The 23202-nt window shown below is 40.9% G+C and overlaps 1 protein-coding gene across 3 annotated transcripts in view; it reads right to left on the bottom strand.

Moving 5' to 3' along the window:
• Window positions 1–23202, bottom strand: part of aasdhppt (aminoadipate-semialdehyde dehydrogenase-phosphopantetheinyl transferase) — a 73397-nt gene that overhangs the window by 35110 nt on the left and 15085 nt on the right. For all 3 annotated transcript variants that reach the window (XM_068033744.1, XM_068033746.1, XM_068033745.1), the window contains exon 3: window positions 5829–5950. In XM_068033744.1, coding sequence (XP_067889845.1) covers window positions 5829–5950 — 122 coding nt within the window. The remainder of the gene's footprint in view (window positions 1–5828; window positions 5951–23202) is intronic.

Genomic DNA, 23202 nt, shown 5'->3' on the forward strand with positions numbered 1-23202 from the left:
ACAACCACAATCATCCTTCTTTATACTAGATAGGACTCCAGCCAATGGAGAACTTCCCCCCCCACCACCCGATTCCCATTGACTTCAATTTCGCTAGGGCTCCTTTATGCCACACTAAGGGAAATGCAGCCTTGATGTCAAGGGCAGTCACTCTCCCCTCACCTCTGGAATTCAGCTCTTTTATCCATGTTTGTACCCTTGGCTGTTGGTACATATAACTACAGGTAGTTGTTGATTGATGTCCAAGAAGAAATAGCAGAGACTCTGGCTATAATATTTCAATCATCCTTAAATATGTAAATTATGCTGTGGGACTGGAGAGCCAATAGATGCATTGCCCTTCTTCAAGAAGGGCAAGAAGAATAAACTGAGTAACTATAGAGCAGTTAGTCAAATCTCAATTGAAAGACTTGAATTTATATAGCGCCTTTCATGACCACCAGATGTCCCAAAGCGCTTTACAGCCAATGGAGTATTTCTGAAGTGTAGTCACTATTATAATGTAGGAAACCTGGAAGCCAATTTGCACACAGCAAACTCCCACAAACAGCAATACAACGAGCAGATAATCTGTTAATGTGATATTGATTTAGGGATAAATGTTGACCTGGGGTAAATTCCCTGCTCTTCAAAATCGTGCCATGAGTTCTTTTATGTCCACCTGAGTAGGCAGATGAGGTCTCATTTCAACATCTCATTTGAAAGGCAGCAGCCTAACAGTGCAGCACTCTTTCAGTACTGCATTGGAGTATCCACCTTGATTTGTGTGCTCAAGTCCTGCAGTGGGACTTGAAACCCATAACCTTCTGACTCAGAGGGAGAATGTTAACAACTGAGCAATGGCTGACATTGAAGGCAAGCTCTTAACAATCATAATTCAAAATCAAATTAATAAGGATTTATAAATGTATAAGTTAATCAAGGAAAGCAGGGCAAATATGTTAAAGACAAGTTGAGTTTGACAAAATTACATAATTTTTTGAAGTGACTGGCTAGACAAAGGGAGTGCAATAGGAGTGGTCTTATATGGATTTTCAGAAGGCAGTTGTTAAGGAGTTTCAAGAGGCTTGTTAAAAGAAATTCACATATATGGTACAAGATTAAGTGTAATGACATGGGTAGAAAGTTGGTTAACGGACATGAAACAATAAGAGTAAATGGATGTTGCTTGAACTAGAAAATGATTAGAAGTGATGCATCTAAGGAATACAATGCTGAGTCCACTTTTGTTCTCAGTATTCTTTTGGGCCACCTTATCTCGAGAGACAATGGATACGCGCCTGGAGGTGGATACGCGCCTGGAGGTGGTCAGTGGTTTGTGAAGCAGCGCCTGGAGTGGCTATAAAGGCCAATTCTGGCGTGACAGGCTCTTCCACAGGTGCTACAGAGAAATTTGTTTGTCGGGGCTGTTGCACAGTTGGCTCTCCCCTTGCGCCTCTGTCTTTTTTCCTGCCAACTACTAAGTCTCTTCGACTGGCCACAATTTAGCCCTGTCTTTATGGCTGCCCGCCATAAATGGATGTTGTTTGAATTAGAAAATGATTAGAAGTGATGCATCTAAGGAATACAATGCTGAGTCCACTTTTGTTCTCAGTATATATAGATGATTTGGATGTATATATCACAAAAACAAATCTCAAAATTTGCAAACGTTGCTGAAGATATGAGGTTTGGTAAACAGTGGGTAGGAGCATAAAATGCTTCAGGAATAGTCAGTTTGGCAGAAACAAAAACAAAGTGCTGGAAATATTCAGCAGGTCTGGCAGCATCTGTGGAGAGAGAAGCAGAGTTAACGTTTCAGATCTGTGACCTTTTATCACAACGTTCTGATGAAAGGTCACTGACCTGAAACGTTAACTCTACTTCTCTCTCCACAGATGGTGCCAAACCGGAGTATTTCCAGCACTTTCTGTTTTTATTTCAGATTTCCAGCATCTGCAGTATTTTGCTTTTAGTCGGTGTCATGCAGATCTCCACCTGCCAAGAATGAGGCATATTAATTTTGTCATATGAACATTGATTTTAAACTGTTGCTGGAGTGAGCAAACAGATCAGCCGTGCTGGAAAAAACATTTACACACTAACAGAGAGTGCTTGTGGAGACAAAGGACCATTCCCTGACACATTCAACCCACAATGGACTTTGATCGCCAGACACTGAAGGTGAGGAAGCTCATATTCCAGGAATCCACAAACAGACGTGGTCAAACCAGTTAGTCACATGACCAACCTGCTGGGCAACCTGAGTTTTTCTGAATTGTACAGACAGTTTGAGAGAAATAGATTGTTTGCTCTTGGACTGTAAAGACCTCTCCTGTCTGCACCCATCTCTTTCTCACGGAACTCCAAATCCACTGAAGATGTGAACCTTGAGAGAGAAAAGTTTCCTACATTGAACAAAGTTCAAGAATAATACTGGACCCCAACGAAAAGCAAGATCTACCTACAATCAAGGATTTTACAGTAAGCTCGAAGGACAGTAACCAAAACCATCTTCAGATATTGTCCCAAACTTTTCCACTTTATTTCTTCTGCTCTTTTCTGTCTCTATCTGCATGTGTGTTTATCACGTATGCATGCTAGCATCGGTGCATCGTGCACCCGTAGGCATTAACCGAATTTGAGGTTAAGTTTAATAAATTTCAACTTTTCTTCTTTAAACCTAAGAAAACCTGTTTGGCTGGTTTCTTTGCCTTACAGTTGGAAAGCAGTGAACAAGGATTCACTAAGGGGGAGCTAAAAGAACAGTGTGTAAGACCTGGTGAAGGTTGAGAGGGAACCCTAGACCCCTTTCTCACCTGGTTGTAAGTCAGTTTGGCAGAATTGGCAGATAGATGGCAAATGCAATTTAATGTGGATAAGTGATAAGCAATTCATTGTAGGAGAAAAAAAATAAGGAAGAGAGTATATACATATTGGAAAAAATTATAGGGCATGGATGAAGCTCCAGCGACCTGGGTTCAATTCTGGGTACTGCCTGTGTGGAGTTTGCAAGTTCTCCCTGTGACCGCGTGGGTTTCCGCCGGGTGCTCCAGTTTCCTCCCACAGCCAAAGACTTGCAGGTTGATGGGTAAATTGGCCATTGTAAATTGCCCCTAGTGTAGGTAGGTGATAGGAGAATTGTGGGGATGTGGTAGGGAATATGGAATTAATGTAGGATTAATGGGTGGTTGATGGTCAGCACAAACTTGGTGGGCCGAAGGGCCTGTTTCAGTGCTGTATCTCTAAATAAATAAATAAAATAAAATAAAGACTTAGGGGATCAAATGTATAATTTCCAGAAAGTGAGAGTGTAGGTAGATAAAGCCATAAAAAGACAAATACAATTTAGGGTTTTATAAATAGTGTAAAGAAGTAATGATCGATTTATACAAATCCTTGGAGAAGCTGCGTGCAGCTTTGGTTGTCCAGTTATGGAACAGGCATTAACCGTGTACAAAGCAGATTCACCAAGATGATGCCAGGAATGGAAGACTATAGTGATGAGAAGAGACATAAGGTACAAGGGCTATTTCAACTGTTGCAGAGAAGGGCTTTAATAGAAGTCTTTTAAGCTAGGAAAATTTATGGAGTGAACAGGAAAAGACTATTTCCTCTGGTTGGGGAGGCAGTGGCAATATATCATCAATTCAACATTATCACTAAAAGTGAGGTGGGAGGTTAGGAGAAAATGTTGTACTGTACATACTGGGTTCTTAGAGCATGGAATGCTTTGCTACAGGGAAGTTTTGAATCAGAGACTATTGCATTTTTTAGGGGAAACTGAATATTTATTTGAAACAAAGAAAGACACAAGATCATCAAGAAAGCAAGGCAAGGGATAAGGTCCGAATTGTTCCAGCTGAGAGCTGGCACAGACACAGTGGGCTGACTGACCTATTACTGTGCTGTAAAATTGCTTGGTTCTAAAAAGTAAAGTTTATTACATTTAATAATCGTACCTGGAAACAAGGACCTAGTTGAAATTTATATGGGATTAAAACTACCATCACCATTTCAATACTCTCATTACCATTCATTTATCTAAAATAATAAAATTTATACTTAGCTGGAAACTAAATAAAGGTGAATAGACTAGTAAACATTATCTTTGTAGCAGCATCCCCAGAATATAAATATACAATCCATTGCTTGCAAATACAAAAGTATACTGTAATCTACACCGCAGAACTTGTAAAGCTGTGTTTTTATCTATACTAAACAAAGACCTACAAAATATTTACAGTGAAACTAGTATTATTGCAACAGTACCTCTTTAAACCCCCATTCCATCCCTCGCATTCCATCTCCACCCCATTCCTTTCATCCTTCTCATATCATCCCCACCCCATCTTCCTATGCCATCCCCATTGCATCCCATACCCAATTCCACACCTCCCAAATTGTTCCCACCCCCCAATTCCCTCCCATGCTGTCTCCCCTGGCCCCCAACCCTACTGTCTCCCCTCATCAGACCCCAGTAAGTGAGGCCAGGGAGTGGAGAGGGCAGCAGGCCAGTAAGCAAGGCCTGCAGCCAGTAAGGAAGCAGCGGGAGCTGGGGGCTGGAGCCAGTAGCCAAGGCCAAAATTTGCAACCTCATCTTCTAACTGACTAATATTAGAGTAGCATTCTGGGCTCCCCGTATTTATGTCATTTTATCCTTTATACGCCTCTGGGGTTCACACATTCAACTTTCCTCTTAGGGTGTCAACCCAGAAACTGAGGCCGGGGAGCAACGAGAGCTGGGGCCAGTAAGTGAGGTGCATGTGCCAGGTTCTGCCCACCGATTCAACCCACTGACCAATCAGAAAACATGGACAGACAGAAACTGCGTATTATGATAGAAGATTTTACCTCAGTCTCTCTGTTTTATATTACATTGATTAAATTTTACTTGCAATTATCTGTTGTGCTGATTATATTTTACCTTGGTCTCTATTTTTTCTTTAAATTCTGCAATGTCAAACCTTTTCTCCCTCAATCTGCTTCCAAATCTTTCCAGTATCAATAACCATAAGCTCTCCCTCATGCATCTCCATGCACACCAGGCACTTCCCACCAAAATACATCTTCCCTACTCACCAGGTGCCTTGTTTTGAATCATCAAAAAACTTTGGCTCAATGCATGCTGTACTTTAATGTTACAACAAAATGTTACCATATCTAATCAACAAAACTCTCAGCCCACAGGTGCAAAGCTTCACTGGACCTATCAGAACACTTCGCAAACCATGACCTACAAACCCTACAGAAGTCGTCCTATTTCTAAAATGCATCTCCCTCTGCGATCTTATCCCATCATCATCCGAGTGTCTCTATTTTATATTAGATTGATTAAATTTTACTTCAGCCTCTCTTAATTTTCTATTATACTGATTATATTTTACTTTAGTCTCTATTTTTTCTTTATACTGATTATATTTTACTTTAGTCTCTATTTTTTCTTTAATTTCTATGATGCCAAAATTCTTTTATCCCAATCTACCTCTGCAATCCAAATATTTATAGTGATCAGTCTTTATTTTATAAAATTTTCCTCTGTCTCTCTATGTTATATAGGCTACATTTAATCTCAAACGCCCTCTCTATTTAATATTACACTGTCTAAATTTTACATCAGTCTCCCTCAATTTTACATTGTAGTCTCGTGAGTGTGTACTAAACTTACCTCTCTCTGTACGTGTGAAAACCTTAAACATATCCACTGTAGACCTCATCTCTCTGGTGAGCTGGCTCTGCTCGCCAATTCAACCCACTGACCAATCAGAAAAGTGCAGACAGAAACTTTATTATGAAAAGATATATTGAAACTCGCTAAAATAAAATGATTTTTAAAAAATAAAACATACCCAGTGTCTGTAAAACATGTCCAGTTGTGCCCATTCATCACCTGCCATACTGATTGCATTCCATTCGTGATCCGTAAATTGTCTGTTCATAATTCGGAAAAACTCTGCAACAGAGCTGCTGCCTATCAAAAAAGTTGAGAAGAGAATCTTCCAGTTATTTTACTATTGAAAAAAATATTTGTGAATGAAAACAAAAGAAATTCAGAGCAATAAAGAATTTCAAAGGTTTGGCTAAAAAAAACTAAATTAAAGGTGTGATATTATTAATTGAACACATACATAGCCAAAATATTACAGATTTCATCACTGACCACCTCCAGGCGCGTATCCATTGTCTCTCGAGATAAGGAGGCCCAAAAGAACATTGTTTCCCATATGGAGTGCCATTTTTGCAATACACCATACTGTTTTTATATAGGTATATTATGTTACATTTTATGCTTAAAGAAAATGACAATAATTAGCATTGGAATGCTTCTATTTTAGTACTAACTTATCTTTAATTAGCAGGGTGAGGCAGATAAACAGTCAAACTCTTTGTTACTTCAATAATATACTTCAGAACAGGAAACATCTGTCACACCAGCAATGTGAATGTTTTATTTATATATTTATATACTATTAATAACTTACATCAATGACTTAAATGAGGGCACTGTCGTGTATCCGAATTTGCCAACGATACAAAAGTGGGAAAGTAAGCTGTGAAGTGAGTGCAAAGAGGCTGCAAAAGGATTTAGACAGGTTCAGAGAGTGGACAGGAACGTGGTAGATGGAATATAATGTAGAGAAATGTGAAGTTATCCACTTTGAAGGGAAAAATAGAAAAGCAGAAGTTAAAGCGAGACTGGGAAATGCTGGTATTCAGAGGGATCTGGATGTCCTTGCACACGAATCACAGAAAGTTAACATGCAGGTACAATTAAGAAAGCAAATGGCATGTTTTCCTCCAATCCATTTGTAATAAAAGCTAAGAGTAAAATTCGTCTTACTGCAATTGTATAGGGCTTTGGCAAGATCACACCTGGAGTACCCTGCACAGTTTTAGCCTCCTTATCTAAGAAATTCTGTACCCAGAGGATGCTCAGTCGTTGATTATATTTAAGTCAGAGATCGATAGATTTTTGGATACTAAGGGAATCAAGGGATATAGGGATTGTGTGGGAAGGTGTAGCTGAGGTAGAAGATCAGCCATGATCTTAATGAATGGCAGAGTAGGTTCAAGGGGTCAAATGGCCTACTCCTGCCCTTATTTCTTATGTTTCTTTTATTTAATTCATTCATGGGATGTGGGCATTGCTGGCCAGGCCAGCATTTATTTATAACAGCATTCTGTTATCCATCATCAGGTTCTTCTTAAATGCCCAATCAATGGCAGCTCACAAACAATTTAGTTGTGATGAAGGGCCCCATCTGAAATGAGAATTTATGTTTTCCCTATCAGATGCTGACTAATTTGTTATGTATTTCCAGCATTTTAATTTAGATTTCCAATATTTGCAACTTTTCTTTTTATTGCCATTTCGAAATGCAGTCCATTTACAGGAACTGCAGCTGGAGTAAAGATGTTCTGTTGCTTTAAAGTGTTAAACCTTACCAGTTGTTTTGTGTTTTAGTACATGCTCACATAAACAAATTGTGAAGATTTAACAGAGTTGGTTTTCTTGTACAGAATGTCAGTCCTGAAGAGGAAGTCACAAAATGGATTAGTTGTGATCAATGCACTGAAATACTACCTAACTGGGCTTCATATTTTCTTCAAAACAGAATAGCCACCTTAATACCTTGAGAGAACAAAATTAAATAAGAATCACAATCCAAATGGGCATTAAATTCTATATGCAATACAAAAATAAGTGAAGCAAATAATGCTTCCAGAGAACAGGTAAGAAATTACACAAACTACAGTTGAAACTTATAGTAAAAATCTTTAACTATGATATTAACTTTCCATGGGATATCGATATGGTGGTGATTATACCATGTCGACAAGTAACCTTCATTAACTATGTAAAATTGGTTTGCAGTTAGCTGATGTGGCAAGCCATCACCTTGAAAGTTGAATTAAATGCTCATACTATGTGCATGGAAAAAAGGATGTATCTGAAAACAAAATCTATTAAAATGATTTGTTTCCTTTTTCCGTTTGATGGAAAGAATCAATAATGCTCCATGACAGAAAAGACAAACATTACAATAAATATACCAAAGACAAAAATGCAGAATTGAAAGGATAAGACAGAAAAGTCACACTTCCAGATATACAGCATCCTGTTCAATTCAGTAAACCAAGAGCATGTTTACCATTCATTTCAAGACTTGAGTAAAGGGCCCAATATTCAATACGTCATAGCAGTCAACTGACAATATACTTCACTAACAGGACCATTATTAGGACAGCTGCAGATGTGAGAAGTATAATATACAATAGTCACTTTATCAGTGTTTACAGGCATGCATTAATAGTACACTAGTTTAATTGTTCAGAACCAACTGCTTACAGCTTTCAGAAGAACTTGCAATAGTTTCCAACGTGGAGGTGGTTTGCTGAAGTCTCAATTTATTACCATGTTATTTAGAGAAGCACTTAAAAGAAAATTTCAGAATACTGAATTTATGTTTGCCTGTTTATGCAGCTGCTTTAAAATGCTTAATAAATATTCTGCATTTAACAGATTACAAGAACATGCGGCCTTTCAAATACCTTTTGGAAGACATTATGAATAGAAGATACATGTCTGGGACTCATTGCACACATTTACCCAAGACAACAACAAAAATGAACAACATACAAGTAACTTTGACTTCTATAAATTACCTCTTGGATAAATATTGGCCCAAAAATTCCTGTGACCGGGCAACGGACAGCGCAAGCCAATTGTTAGATTTGCCCCTGTCAACTTAATATTCATGATATTTTGCACTGCAAGTTGCTGAAGGTTCGCGATGGAAACTGGGCGGCGCCCTCTACAGGACATTCCCAATTTAAGAGAACAGGGCAAGCAACTGTGTAGCTTCTTAAACCAATCAGATTGAAGGATTGTGAAATGAGCAGCACAATCAGAACAAGCAAGTGTAAGTTAGAATGGTGAATTCAATGTCAAATCAGATACAGAAAGAGAAAGATTAGATTGAGAGCGAGGAAAAAAAAAGAATTTAAAACAAATTTTTAAAAAAATCTCCAACAATTAAAATCTGAAAGAATGAGACACTGCATTTATAACTAATTTTCAGTGCCAGAAAGATTCATTAGCAGTAATTAACAATCACATTGTTAAAAGGGGCCTTAATGACGAAATGACGACAACTTTCTGGAGCAAGTTTACTTAGTATTTATCGTGTAAGTACAGGAATCATAGACAGTTTAAGGCACAGAAAGAGGCCACTTAGCCCATCGTTTCTGTGCCGGCCATAAAACGATCCACCTACCCTAATCCCACCTTCCAGGATTTGGTCCGTAGCCCTGCAGCTTACGGTACTTGAGGGGCACATCTGGACTCCTTTTGAATGAGTTGAGAGTCTCTGCCTCAACTACCCTTTCAGGCTGTGAATTCCAGACCCCCACCACCCTCTGGGTGAAAAAGTTTTTCCTCATCTCCCCTTTAATTTTTCTACCAATCACTTTAAATCTATGAACTTCACACTTTTCAATGCATTTGACTGGTGAACCAGACAGCAAGATGTCGTTTTCATGAAGCTAACAGTGGTGGCCCATCTCCAGCAGCAACTTTTTGATTTCCAAGTTTAATCGCTCATGCTCCCTCACCAGAAGTTGCATAGCCATTGCATTTAAATAACAGCGAACATCATTAGCCTGGTTGCTATTTTGACAGCAATTATTGGATCAATGTATTTAATGAATTCTTGATGGATTACCACAACTATGAACTAGACTTACAGTAAACAGTAAAAAACAAAAAAGTCTTCCCCCCAAAAGAATAAAATCTTGATTAAAAAGTGACAGGCAAAAATACTTGTTCAAATAACAATATTACTGCAGTTCTGAAGATCCCCAATTTCAGAATTTGCAGAACAGAAGCAGCATCAAGGAAAATAAAATAGCAATAACCTTTGAATTTTAAAAATGGCACATGTCTTCCATGTAAACCTGGGCAGAAATTGTATCAATGGTCACTGTTGCAGTATACATCGTGCCACTGTTAATTAGAGCAATTGACCAAATGACCTTCGCAGAGAGGTGTTCTTCTGAAATTGGTTCAAGTCTGGAAAATTAATTTGTTAGCATTTACGAGAAAGTAGAGTACCTCTTTATAGAGACCATCTTAAAGACTAAAATAGGACATTGTTCAGTATAAAAGTGATTAGCAACAAAATTGAGCTGAACACTCAAGTATGACAGCAATCTGCACACATGTACCATTAAAAAAATGCCATTATATTTTTGATGGTTTTAGTCCCTGCCAAGCTTTGTACTGGGGAATCTTCACTTTTGGTACCATGTACCAGTTAAGCTAACACAAATTCTCAGTCAAATGCAGAGTAACTCCATTTACTCTGACTATGGTATTTTATCCTACTTGCTACATCAGAAATCCTTAAACTTTATGAATGAAAGCACCAGTTTTATGCTGAAAAGCAGTAGTTCTCCACTCTGGGCTTAAGCTCACTGTGAATTGAGTTGAGACGAACCAGACTCATTTCACTTAGGATCCTTAAAAGATCCCATGGTATTATTCGAAGAGCAGGGGAGTACTCCTAGTGTCCTGGTCAACATTCATCCTTTAACCAATAGCATGGGAACACATTATCTGGTCATTTATTTCATTGTTGTTTGCTGTACACAAATTGGTTGCCACATTTTCCTACATTACACCAGTGACTACACTTCAAAAGTACATCAGCTGTGAAGCACTATACGACATTGTGAAAGGTACTAAATAAATGTAAATTCTTTCTTTCCAACAATGAAACTTTCATCCCATCCACTTTGGCTATATTTAAATCAAGATTTCATAGGTCATTGCAGTGCACGAACAATGTCCTCCTAAAAATAAATGAATTCTGAATTGTAAATCATTTTTGTAGTCATACTCAATCCTTGAGTAAAAATATATCAATTGATGCATTGACTTGGACCAGTTCCAACTCATGCAGTTTAATCAAGATCCTGGTTTAGTCTGAAGATTGATTGAAGCTGCTTTACATGACTGTCAGCGTCCAGATATATGACATCCAGATTTTCTTCCTCAGATTTCAGCTCTACCATGATGTCTATATTTCCATCAGAAAGACACCAAGTCATGAATGAGTTAGAACATCCTCCAGTTAAATATTACGAAGACTAATGACAGTAACTACACTTCAAAACTAATACAATGGCTGATAGCATTTGTTGTACTTTTTCATAGCCCCAAGATAATTCTCTTAGTTTCTCTTTGGCCTCCTTATCTCAAGATACAATGGGTAAGCGCCTGGAGGTGGTCAGTGGTGTGTGGAGCAGCGCCTGGAGTGGCTATAAAGGCTAATTCTAGAGTGACAGGCTCTTCCACAGGTGCTGCAGAAAAATTTGTTTGTCAGGGCTGTTACACAGTTGGCTCTCCCTTTGCGCCTGTCTTTTTTCTTGCCAACTGCTAAGTCTCTTCGACTCACCACACTTTAGCCCTGCCTTTATGGCTGCCTGCCAGCTCTGGCGAACGCTGGCAACTGACTCCCACGACTTGTGATCAATGTCACAGGACTTCATGTCGCGTTTGCAGACGTCTTTAAAGCGGAGACATGGACGACCGGTGGGTCTGATACCAGTGGCGAGCTCGCTGTACAATGTGTCTTTGGGGATCCTGCCATCTTCCAGGTGGCTCACATGGCCAAGCCATCTCAAGCGCCGCTGACTCAGTAGTGTGTATAAGCTGGGGATGTTGGCCGCCTCGAGGACTTCTGTGTTGGAGATACGGTCCTGCCACCTGATGCCAAGTATTCTCCGGAGGCAGCGAAGATGGAATGAATTGAGATAATTACACTATATATAATTAACAAAATTGTTGAACGTCAATATGTTGTGCACTAAGCATCTGGAACATGTTCAATCCCACCCAAACAGCATAGCTGCCAAAGATCTGGTGGCACAACCAAGCTCCCACCAGGCAGATGAGCATGCCAATGTTCACTAGTGCCAAGAAATGCTATGTGGAAGTAGCTTAGAGTTGGACCCAACCCGACCTCAGTAAATCTCATCATGGTTGCTATCTATTGTTATACATATATTAAAAAATATTAAAAAGCAACTCACCACCTTCTCAAGGGCAATTAGGGATGGGCAATAAATGCTGGCCCAGCCAATGACGCCGCGAACGAATAAAAAAAATCTTACGCCTGCACTTACTTCTCATCAATCTTTTTAATAGAAATTCCTATATCCACATTTATAATGGGAACTACCAATGTAAACATGTCAGTAGATAATTACAGAATGGAAGCACTCTACAAGTGTCAAGACAGAGACAGCTACTTGACAGATAATGTCAACGAGGGAAGGCTGCTTCAGGGTTTTTAGATGCATCCCTGAATGTCATGCTGAAGGCTGTAAGGGCCCACAGGGAAAATCTGTTCCCAGCAGATAGGAGGAAGAAGCCTCAGACACCAAGCAGGCGTGGCTAAATGTGACAGAGGAGGCGAGCTGCAGGAGTGTGGATAAAGTGCTGCGAGAGGTTCAATGACCTCATCAGGGCAGGAAAGATAAGTGACATGCTATATTCAAGTGCAAACCCCCTCACTCTCAAATCCCTAGCCTTTTCCTGCACAGCACTACTTATAGGTGCACCATCCCTTTCTTTCAAGGCACCTCCTCACATCCCCATCCGACCAGCCACCAAGGGAACTCACCCTCATCTTATTGTCATGTAACACCCATCGCTCACAGTGACTCTACAAATGTTGTTCTTCCATCCTCTCAACACATTCCATTTCTCACACTCATGGCTTGCTTCTTTCTTCACTGGAGATCAGCAGTTTTGGCATGCATGGCCATTACCAATGGAGAATGAAGGTCTCCCAGTTAACTGGTGACAGAATTAAATATAACATAGCCACATGGCCTACACCACCCACTCAAGTTGATGTCAGCAGGCAATGAAAAATGACAATCTGCACAATGATAACTGAGAACCCTCTCAGCTTGTCAGTTCTACTTCCCAAAGGTCCAAGCACTTTTTTTTTAATTCATTCATGGGATGCAGGCATCACTGGCAAAGCCAGAATTTATTGCCCATCCCCAACTGCCCTTGAGAAGGTGGTGGTGAGCAGCAGTCAATGTGGTGCAGGTACACCCACAGTGTTGTTAGAGAGGGAGTTCCAAGATTTTGATTCATCGACAGTGAAGGAACGGCGATATATTTTCAAATCAGGATGGTGTGTGACTTGCCAGTGGTGGTGCTCCCATGCGTCTGCAGCCTCTGTTCTTTTAAATGGTCGAGGTCATGGGTTTGGAAGCTGCTGTTGAAAGAGCTTGGCGAGTTGCTGCAGTGCATCTTACAGATGGTACACACTGCTGGCCACTATGCGCTGATGGTAGAGGAATGAATGTTTAATATGTTTCAGTGAGAGGGATGGGTTGTTGACTGTGCGACTGCTTTGTGCTGGGGGCTGAAGGATTCAGCATTGGTGTGCCAGATGGCTGTACTGCCTCAGATTAGCTGAAGTCTAATTCTAATTCTAAAGTCTCCCAGAATTGAGTCCATCCTGGCATCCCTGGCAGCTGAGTGAGGAGTTGCAGATGCCCTTACCATATCAGGCTCCTCCTCCCGCTCCTCCTCCAAAGATACAGAACAGGAATCCCCCTTCCTCTCCTTCAGCCCCAGCCCTCTCTGCTGTGTTAAGTTGTACAAAGTGCAGCACACCACTATCATTCTGCATTCAGCACATCTTACTGACAAATACTGAAGGATGCCCCCAGATCTGTCCAGACACCTAAAACACATCTTCAGCATCCCAATGGCTTGCTCAATGACTTGTGCTCATGTGACTTCTGTTGTACCCCTCCTGGACGTTAGTGGCAGGCTCCTGAAAGGTACCATCAGCCATCTCCTTATAGGATAGCCCACGACTCCAAGGAGCCATCCACTGACTGTTTGGAGGTGTGAAAATCTGTGGGAGACATGAGTGGCTCAGAATGAAGGTATCATGGCAGCTTGCAGGATACCTTGCACAGATATGCATAAATGATCTTTCAGTGGTTGCACACCAGCTGAACATTGGTGGAGTGGAATCCTTTTCAATTGATGAATACTGCTGGGTGATCTGAGAGTGCCTTGAATGCCACATGTGTGCATTCTATGAGTTCCTGTACCTGTGGGAAACCAGCCAGAGCAGCAAATCCATGGGCCCTCCAATTCTGACTGGCCTCATCAATAGCGAAGTGGACATAATTGGCTGCCCTGGCAAACATGGCATGTCACCTGGGAGGTGCACTTATGCGTAGCAGAATGTGAAATTCTACAAATGTCACCAACACATCCTTGGAAGGAATTGGTGAAGAAATTTAGGGCTGTTGTGACCTCGACAATCACCTGCAATGCGTGCCCACCTGGTCCACTCAGCAGAAGGTCTTCTTCTAGGAGGCTGCAAATATCAGCAACGATCTGATGTGGAAGTCTGAGCCTCCTGAGCTCTGGTGCTCTGTCCTGTCCAAAAATGTTAATCCTCTGCCTGTATATTCTGTTAAGGGTATCGCCTCCTGCGAGCTGGAGCTCCATGCTCATCCCCTCTGGTCTTGTGGAGCAACAGGTGATTGAAAAGAAAGCTGTTGCTGCTCCTCATCACAGGTCCAGGTAGAGCTGCATAAGTGGGTTCCATGCTGTTGCGAAAGCTGGGAAGTACAGATCAAAAGTAAAAAAACTCCAAGATAGCAGAAATTACCGCCAAAGGCTTGGAAATCACCTCCAAAGCAGTGAAAGCACACTCTCAGAACAAGCCCTGCGAGCAAAAGCCTTTCACTTAGGCAAAAAAGCAGCTGTCATATCTCAGTACTTAGAGGTTTTCCAGTCTGTCAATTTAATCAGCCCAATCAATCCTCGCTGTCCTCCTGCCTGGTTTTACCTGGCGTGTTCCAGGACGCCCAGGAAACCCATGCACTGACAGATCTAGGGTTAAAACTGCACTCAATTGCCTTTTAGAATATGTTAATAGCAGACCTGCCTGTCCCATGGGGGTATCTCATGCGCTAATGATTATACTCCAGTTAAATGTGGAACTTGACAGGTTCCTGCTGGGTTCCTGACATGCTGTTGCGTTTTGCTCTTTTAACTTGCCGCATGTACAGACACCTGCCCAACCTGGCGGGTTAAAATTTTCCCTTTTGTCTCCTTGTCCTGCTCTAACTATATAGCTTTAAATAACATTTTGGGTTTACCTTTCCATTCCATTAACAATCTTAAATATTTTGAAGATGACCTTATTTCCTGACTGAAACACCTCATTATTGCTTCAGTATCTCATTAACAGACCTTAGCTCAGGGTACCTCTGACACCTCTGGGTCAGAAGGTTGTGGGTTCTAGCCACACTTCAGAGACCTGAGCACAGAATCCAGGTTGACACTTCAGTGTCGTACTGAGGGACAGCAACATTGTCAAAGGTGCCATCATTTGGATGAGACATTAAATCCAGACCCCATCAGTCCTCTTAGGTAGATATAAATGATCTCAAGCCTCCTTCTGTGCTGCACTCTTCTATGATTTGTCTATTTGAAGAGGAGCAGGGAAGTTCTCAGCCAAAATCACTAATACAATGTTTATTTATGTCCTTGCTGCTTGTGGAACTTTGTTGTGTGCAAATAAGCTTTCACATTTCCCTACAACAGTGACTGCACTTCAAAAGTAATCTACTGTGAGGTGCTTTGGGATGTCCTGGTGCTATAAAAATAAATAATTTCCTTTTTCTCTTTGACACAAAATCTTACGCTTCTTCTCGGCTCTGCTTCCTGTGCTTGAATGTCTTGCTTGCGTCTCAGCGACCAGAATTGGACACCGTACTCAATCTGTGGTCTGAACAAGTTTTGCAACTGCCTCTGATCTATTTTCTACTGCTTTGGCAGCATCATTTAACATTTTATTAGCTTTGTTCGTTGCTGTTCTGCATTACTTAACTGTGAAGTCTACTAAGACTCCTAGGACCTTTTCAGATAGTGCGTTTTCTTGTACTTCAACTTGATATATTTTATTGCAAAATGTACAGTAATATTCAGATCTACAATAATGACAAAGCAGCTGACAAGTGAAACTTGTCGCATACTGCAGTATATATTTGATGGAGCTATACATGATTGCAGCTCAGAGGCACCATCTTGTGGAATCTCCTGATCCCTACTCTGGTAACAAATTATGAAGAAACATGTAATACCCCTTAATTATTGTAAGGGAATACAGTTTCAAACAAACTGTGATTTTAAACCTTTTGCATTTCAGTGTAAAAATTCCAGCAAGTATTTAATTTTCAATTTGACACAAAAAAACTTGAGCTTATGAATTTATTTTCAAAATATTTTCTTCTTCCTTTCTTTCCTCTCTGGTTACCCCAACTACTGACAAACTATAGACAGCACGAACAAACTTGTATTTATATAGCATCCGTCAAGATCTCAATGCCCCAAAACATTTCACAGCTAATGAATTAGTTTTTAAGGTGTGGTCACTGTTGTAATGTTGGGAAACACAGCAACCAATTTACTCACATCAAGATCTCACAAACAATGAGATAAATGACCAATTAAACTTTTTAGTGATGTTGGTTCAGGGGGAGACATTGGCCAGAAGACTAGGAAAATTTCCATGCTCTTCTTCAAATAGTGCCATAGGATCCAACGGAGAGTGTAGATGCGACCTCAGTTTATTGTCTCGCCCGAAAGACAACACCTTCCCCAGTGCAGCACATCCTCATCACTGTACTAGAGTGCAAACCAAAATCGCTTGCTCAAATCCTGCAATGGGGCTTGAACTCACAACCTTCTGACTCAAAGACAAGAGTGTTACTCCACTGCCAAAGCTGACATCTATAAAATGTAATAATGGGCAAACATGGCCCGAGCTTCCTCGTAGGAACAGCCATCAAGATGATTGTGCAGCCATCATGCTATTCTCCACCAAAAGCAGTTCCGTTCCCAGAGCAGCCCACTATTTAACAGGACAGCAGAGTTGATCCTAGGCTTTCAGTAAAGTTGCTCTAGGCTGAATAAAAAACAATGTTAAAAAAAACCCAGCAGTGTGTCACATTAATTTTTCCTCCTCTCTATGAAGCAGTTTACTGATCAGGAATTGAAATAGGGTATCAGAATTGCAGCACCATGTCCCAAATAGAATCTGCAGCTGAAGTAGACTCATTTGAAACATATCACCTGCCTGCTTTCACATATACTTAGTAAAAATGCAAAATCTTTGTTGCTATATTGACCATGTTTTAACAAATACCTCAGATATGTTGCTAAGTGACTCAGATAGAATGATTAAAGTGTAGTAACAATGTTGTGTAGGCAAATGTGCATATGATGCTACAAACAGCAATGAGATAAATGACCAATTAGTGAATGACAAGTTGATCTGTTTCTGGTGGTGTTGGCTGAGAAAATTTGGACAAGAGACCAGAACTGTCTGCTCTTCTTTGAATAGTACCTTGGGTGGGTGGTTGTCCAGCATACTTTGGACCTGTGGATCAAGTAATCTCTTGAGATTTTAATTTCTGAGTCATCCAATGATGAAACATCTAGTACTGAGGACAGGACAGCTGAATGATTTGTAAACATTACAGTTAACATAACATTTGAGTAAGAAAAATAATCAGATACTTGATTTAGTTTTTAGTAGTGATCCCGATGTAGTAACAGACCTCCATGTGGGAGGATACATGAGCAACAGCGACCACAATATTATTAGATTCAAACTGATCACACAAGCCAAAGGTACAGAGAATTTAATGCAAGGTCTGGATTTTAAAATGCACAGGACTTAAATCAGGCTGAAAGGGCAACCCTACTAGATAGGAATATTACCAACAGAGAACAGAAACGGAATACCTTTAAATCTAACCTAATGCAAAAGAAAGCTATGCATGGGGAAGGGTAGCATAGTGGTAACGTTACTGGACTAGTAATCCAGAGACCTAGACTAATGTTCCAGAGACACGAGTTCCAATCCCACCATACAGGTGGGGGAATTTAAATTCAATTAATTAATACAACTGGAATAGAATGTTAGTCTCAGTAATAATGATAACGAAATTACTGGATTGGCGTAAAAACCTATCTGATTCACAAATGTCCTTCAGGGGAGGAGATCTGCTATCTTCACCTGATTTGGCCTGCACAGAATCCAGACCCACAGCAGTTTGGGTGACTCTTAACTTCCCTCTGAAATGGCCCAGCAAGCCACTCAGTCGCATCAAATTGCTACAGGGGAAAAAAACACTGTGGGTGTATCTATACCACATGGACTGCAGCGGTTCAAGAAGGCAGCTCACCACCATCTTCTCAAGGGCAATTAGGGATGGGCAATAAATGCCAGCCTTGCCAGCGACACTCTCATCCCATGATATGCAAGGACAAACTTAGATGAAAATACTTTTACAGACTAAAACAGGTACATCCCATTACATTTGCAACTGCCCATGGTGCTTGCAGCTCTGCCACATTTTTCAGTACAAAGGCCTATGACTCTGAAATTTAAAAAGCATGGTCAGCAGGTGGCACTGTGGAGAAAATTTGTTTTGAAAATTTTTGATCTGCCAATTTTTCTTAGTATCGGAGATTCCTAATGCTTTAAGGGTTTAAACAAAAATCAAAAAAATTGAAAATTACATAATGCACAAAAGTATTAAATTTATACACTATTTTGTCTTTTATTTATAGGCCTCAGCCTGCCTCAAAAGCTTAAGGATCAAATTTTTATTTCACAATTAAGCAATGACTTTCGTTTACAGTTGTGCATTCTGATAATGTAGTTTGCAGAATTTGTACATGAACAAGGGCTGAAAAGGAGAAGGGTATGTTTCATCATCTCATGAGGATCTGGGAATTTCCTTGCTTTTCCCAAAAGACTTTAAAAGAAACTGGAGTTTGAATTATGAAAACTTTTATTTCAGGCAAATGATTTTTTAAATGCATATTACAAGTGTGTGTTCCTGCTAATAACTCACAGAAAAACAAATGCAGCATGCGGGAATAGCATTACCTGTTACTGTGGACCTTTTGGTGCCAATTAGAGAAGGAAATGGAATAGTGTTTTTTTTAGGTCAATGGTCACTTTTGGTTGTACCATTAAATTAAAAAATGGTTCAGAAAAGATCGAGTCTTTTTCCATATGTAAAAATTAGAAATTGCATAAATGATGAGCGAGTGTTTTATGAGTTTTTTTCTGTTTGCATTTGGAAATCTCCGTTCAATAAAATTATATAAGTTGGTAAACTCATTAATAACACACTCCTGTTAAACACCAGGAGTATGCATCAGGAAATTACACAATCCTACCCCATGGTTTTCTTGCCATTAATTTTAACAAGCAAGAAAGTTACCCTTAAATGTTTGAAGATAAGAACGTAAAGATAGGAATCGGCTGACAATAAGCAAATTGGTGCTGGATACTTGACATGTAGGAATGCATGGGGTTGAGGTTTGAAGTAGAGGCCTGCTTTAGGTCGGGAAAAAGAAAACGACCCAAACCCGACTGAACCACAGCAGGCCCGAGCCTGACCCGGCCCGAGTCCCTCCGATTTTGTCCCGAGCCCGCCTCTACTTGGCCCGACCCGATCATCTGTTTACTTACCTTCCTGACATCGAACCTGTAAGAAGTTGCAGTGCATGCACAAGACGGCATAGTGACGTCACTCGCTCATTGTGCAGACTCAGTTTCATCCCGGACTCCCAGCTCAGCTAAGTTTTTTTTATTTTTAATACTTACCAACAGAGCACTTACCGTGTGTCCAGCCCGACCTGACCCAACTCGATCTGGACTCGGCCCGACCCGACCTGAGCCCGAAGGCTGGCCCCGGAAGATGGGCCCGACCCGACACGTCGTCGGGTTCGGGTCAGATAGCAGGCCTCTAGTTTGAAGGTGCAAAAGGGGCCAATGGCAGTATAGATCCCATTCCCGAGGCCCCTCCCTCACAACGGTATTAGACCTCGTCTCCTCGCCTCCCCACAAATTTTGTCAATGCTCCAAGTCCCTCCGCTCTTCCAAGTCCTGCTGGAGCCCTGGATCATCCTTCTTGGATTTCTTCTCCCTCAGTTCTAGATCCCAAGGGCCACTACGAGTGCTCATTAACCTCCTGATTGCTCCTGAATCCAATAACCAGGCCCATTGCTCCTAGGCCTTGAGAATTTCCTCTGGAATACTCTCACCCCGAGATCCCTCTCCTGTGATCTGAAAAGCTACCTCAGTATCCCTAGAGCCTTACCCCCCAGTGTACTTTGGAACTCTGGCAGACATCTCCCAGTGCTACCAGAATTTGGGAGCTCACACCAAGACTAGATTAGATTAGATTAGAGATACAGCACTGAAACAGGCCCTTCGGCCCACCGAGTCTGTGCCGAACATCAACCACCCATTTATACTAATCCTACACTAGTCCCATATTACTACCAAACACCCCCACCTGTTCCTATATTTCCCTACCACCTACCTATACTAGTGACAATTTATAATGGCCAATTTACCTATCAACCTGCAAGTCTTTTGGCTTGTGGGAGGAAACCGGAGCACCCGGAGAAAACCCACGCAGACACAGGGAGAACTTGCAAACTCCACACAGGCAGTACCCGGAATCGAACCCGGGTCCTTGGAGCTGCGAGGCTGCGGTGCTAACCACTGCGCCACTGTGCCGCCCTTTTTTCTTTTTTTTTAAATATCTCACTGCCAGCGTGTAACAGCTCTCATTCTCACTGCCAGTGCATAATGCTTCTCACTGTTACTGTGTAACATTTCTCACTGCTAGTGTTTAACACTTCTCACCATCAGTGTATAATACTTTTCACTGCCAGTGTTTAACCCTTCTCACTGCCAGTATGTACTAGAACCCTAGGAAACCTCCAATGTTAATAAGTTAGTGTATTGTACCCTTGTTCTTGTAAAACTTACCCACCAAAATTGCTGAGACAATAACTTACATTTATGCAAAGCTTTTAATGTACAAAAACATCTCAAGGCATTTCAGAGACATAATCAGAAATAAATGGACCATAAGCCAAAAACGGAGACAGTAGGATGTGACCAAAAGCTTGACCTTTTAAGGAGGATAAGATATGACTGCCAACGGTGGGCAAATAGAGGAGGAAGGCCAAAGTCAGAGGAACAGAGTGTTCAGGTGTGGGGGTTGTTGGGGTGGAGAAGGTTATAGAGATAGGCAGGGGTGAGGCCAAGAAGAAATTTAAACACGAGGATGAGAATTTTAAATTATGGAATCAGGAGCCTATGTAGGTCAGCAAGGTCAGTGGTGACAGGTGAGTGGGACTTGGTGTGGAAAAGGATATAGGAATTTTAGATGAGCTGAGCTTTACAGAGGGTGGAGGATGGGGGTGGGTGGGAGGAATAGTCAAGTCTGGAAGTGGCAAAGGCTTGGAAAAGGAGAAATCACCCAACTCCTATTGAACACTTTGTCTTGAAATAGTGTAAATTTCCTTAGGAGTGAGGTTCTTCTAGTTTTTGATTCTGTTGCAGCTAAGTGAAAATTATAAACGTTACAATTCTTATACCCATAAAACCCTTCCAATATAGTACCAACTTCAAAAAGGACCAAAACAAGACCTAGGCAGTTTATCTTGAAAACTGGACTGCAATATAGGGAGTATGATAACATGATGATGACACGAAAATTGGTGGTCATAAATAGTGAGGAGGAAAGCCTTAGATTATTAGATGGCCTGGTAAGATGGGCAGAGGAATGGAATTTAATCCTGAGACGTGTGAGGTGATGCATTTTGGGAGGACTAACAAGGCAAGGGAATGGATGGTAGGATCCTAGGAAGTACAGAAGGTCAGAGGGACCTTGGTGTACTGGTCCATAGATCACTGAAGGCAACAGCACAGGTAGATAAGGTGGTTAGGAAGGCATATGGGATACTTGCCTTTATTAGACGAGGCATAGAATATAAGAGCAGGGAGGTTATGATGGAGCTGTATAAAACGCTAGTTAGTCCACAGCTGGAGTATTGTGTACAGTTCTGGGCAGCACGCTATAGGATGTGATTGCACTGGAGAGGGTGCAGAGGAGATTCACCAGGATGTTGCCTGGGCTGGAGCATTTCAGCTATGCAGAGAGACTGAAAAAGCTAGGGTTGTTTTCCTTAGAGCAGAGAAGGCTGAGGGGGGGACATGATTGAGGTATACAAAATTATGAGGGGCATTGATAGGTTAAATAGGAAGAAACTTTTTCACTTAGCGGAGGTGTCAGTAACCAGGGGGCATAGATTTAAGGTAAGGGGCAGGAGGTTTAGAGGGGATTTGAGGAAAAAAAATTTCACCCAGAGGGTGATTGGAATCTGGAACACACTGCCTGAAGAGGTGGTAGAGGCAGGAACTCTCATAACATTTAAGAAGTATTTAGATGAACACTTGAAACGCCACAGCATACAAGGCTACGGGCCAAGTGCTGGAAAATGGGATTAGAATAGTTAGGTGCTTGATGGCCGGCATGGACACAATGGGCTGAAGGGCCCGTTTCTGTGCTGTATAACTATGACTCTAAGTGCCATAAGACATACTGACAACCACCTATGGTGACTATGGTACCTGTGTCAAGGGTATCTGGATGGACATTAATTGTTTCTGATTCATGGCTATGCTTAGTGACTCTATCCCAGATACATATCAGTTAATCAAATATGTTTTAACTACTTCATGCAAAGCTTAAAGACAGGCATTCTCCCAGCACGCAGCTACAGAGCCATTTTGAGGGTGGTGTCTTGCTTCAAACAACCTATTTTAAACAAAGAAACAAATGTCCAGCATAAGAGCTCAAATCACTGACAAAAATACCCAATTTTTGTTGCAATCCAATTTTTAATGCAACTATGTTACTGAAGATCTGGAAAACTATAGAATTCTTCTGGGAACTACTATTTGAGATTTCTTTTAAAAATGAGCTCTCTACATTGATTGTAAAATACTAATGAGGATTAAATTATGATTCATAGCATGATTTTGGATTTACTAGTTGGAAGACTCTCAGTTTTCTTACTTTCTATAGCAGAAGGAACAGTTAATATCCAGCTGAAATGTTTATGACCACAACCGGACAAAGATGAACAAATACAATTTCTCAATGGAAGATTGGCCAACAATAATGAGATATTCCTGAATATTTTGTTAATCCAGTTGCCCTGCAATAGATGGTTCCCTTAATCCCACCATATTTACAGTTTACTGTTTTATTTTCCTTAAA

The sequence above is a fragment of the Heterodontus francisci genome, chromosome 6, assembly GCF_036365525.1.
Source record: "Heterodontus francisci isolate sHetFra1 chromosome 6, sHetFra1.hap1, whole genome shotgun sequence".
NCBI lineage: Eukaryota > Metazoa > Chordata > Chondrichthyes > Heterodontiformes > Heterodontidae > Heterodontus > Heterodontus francisci.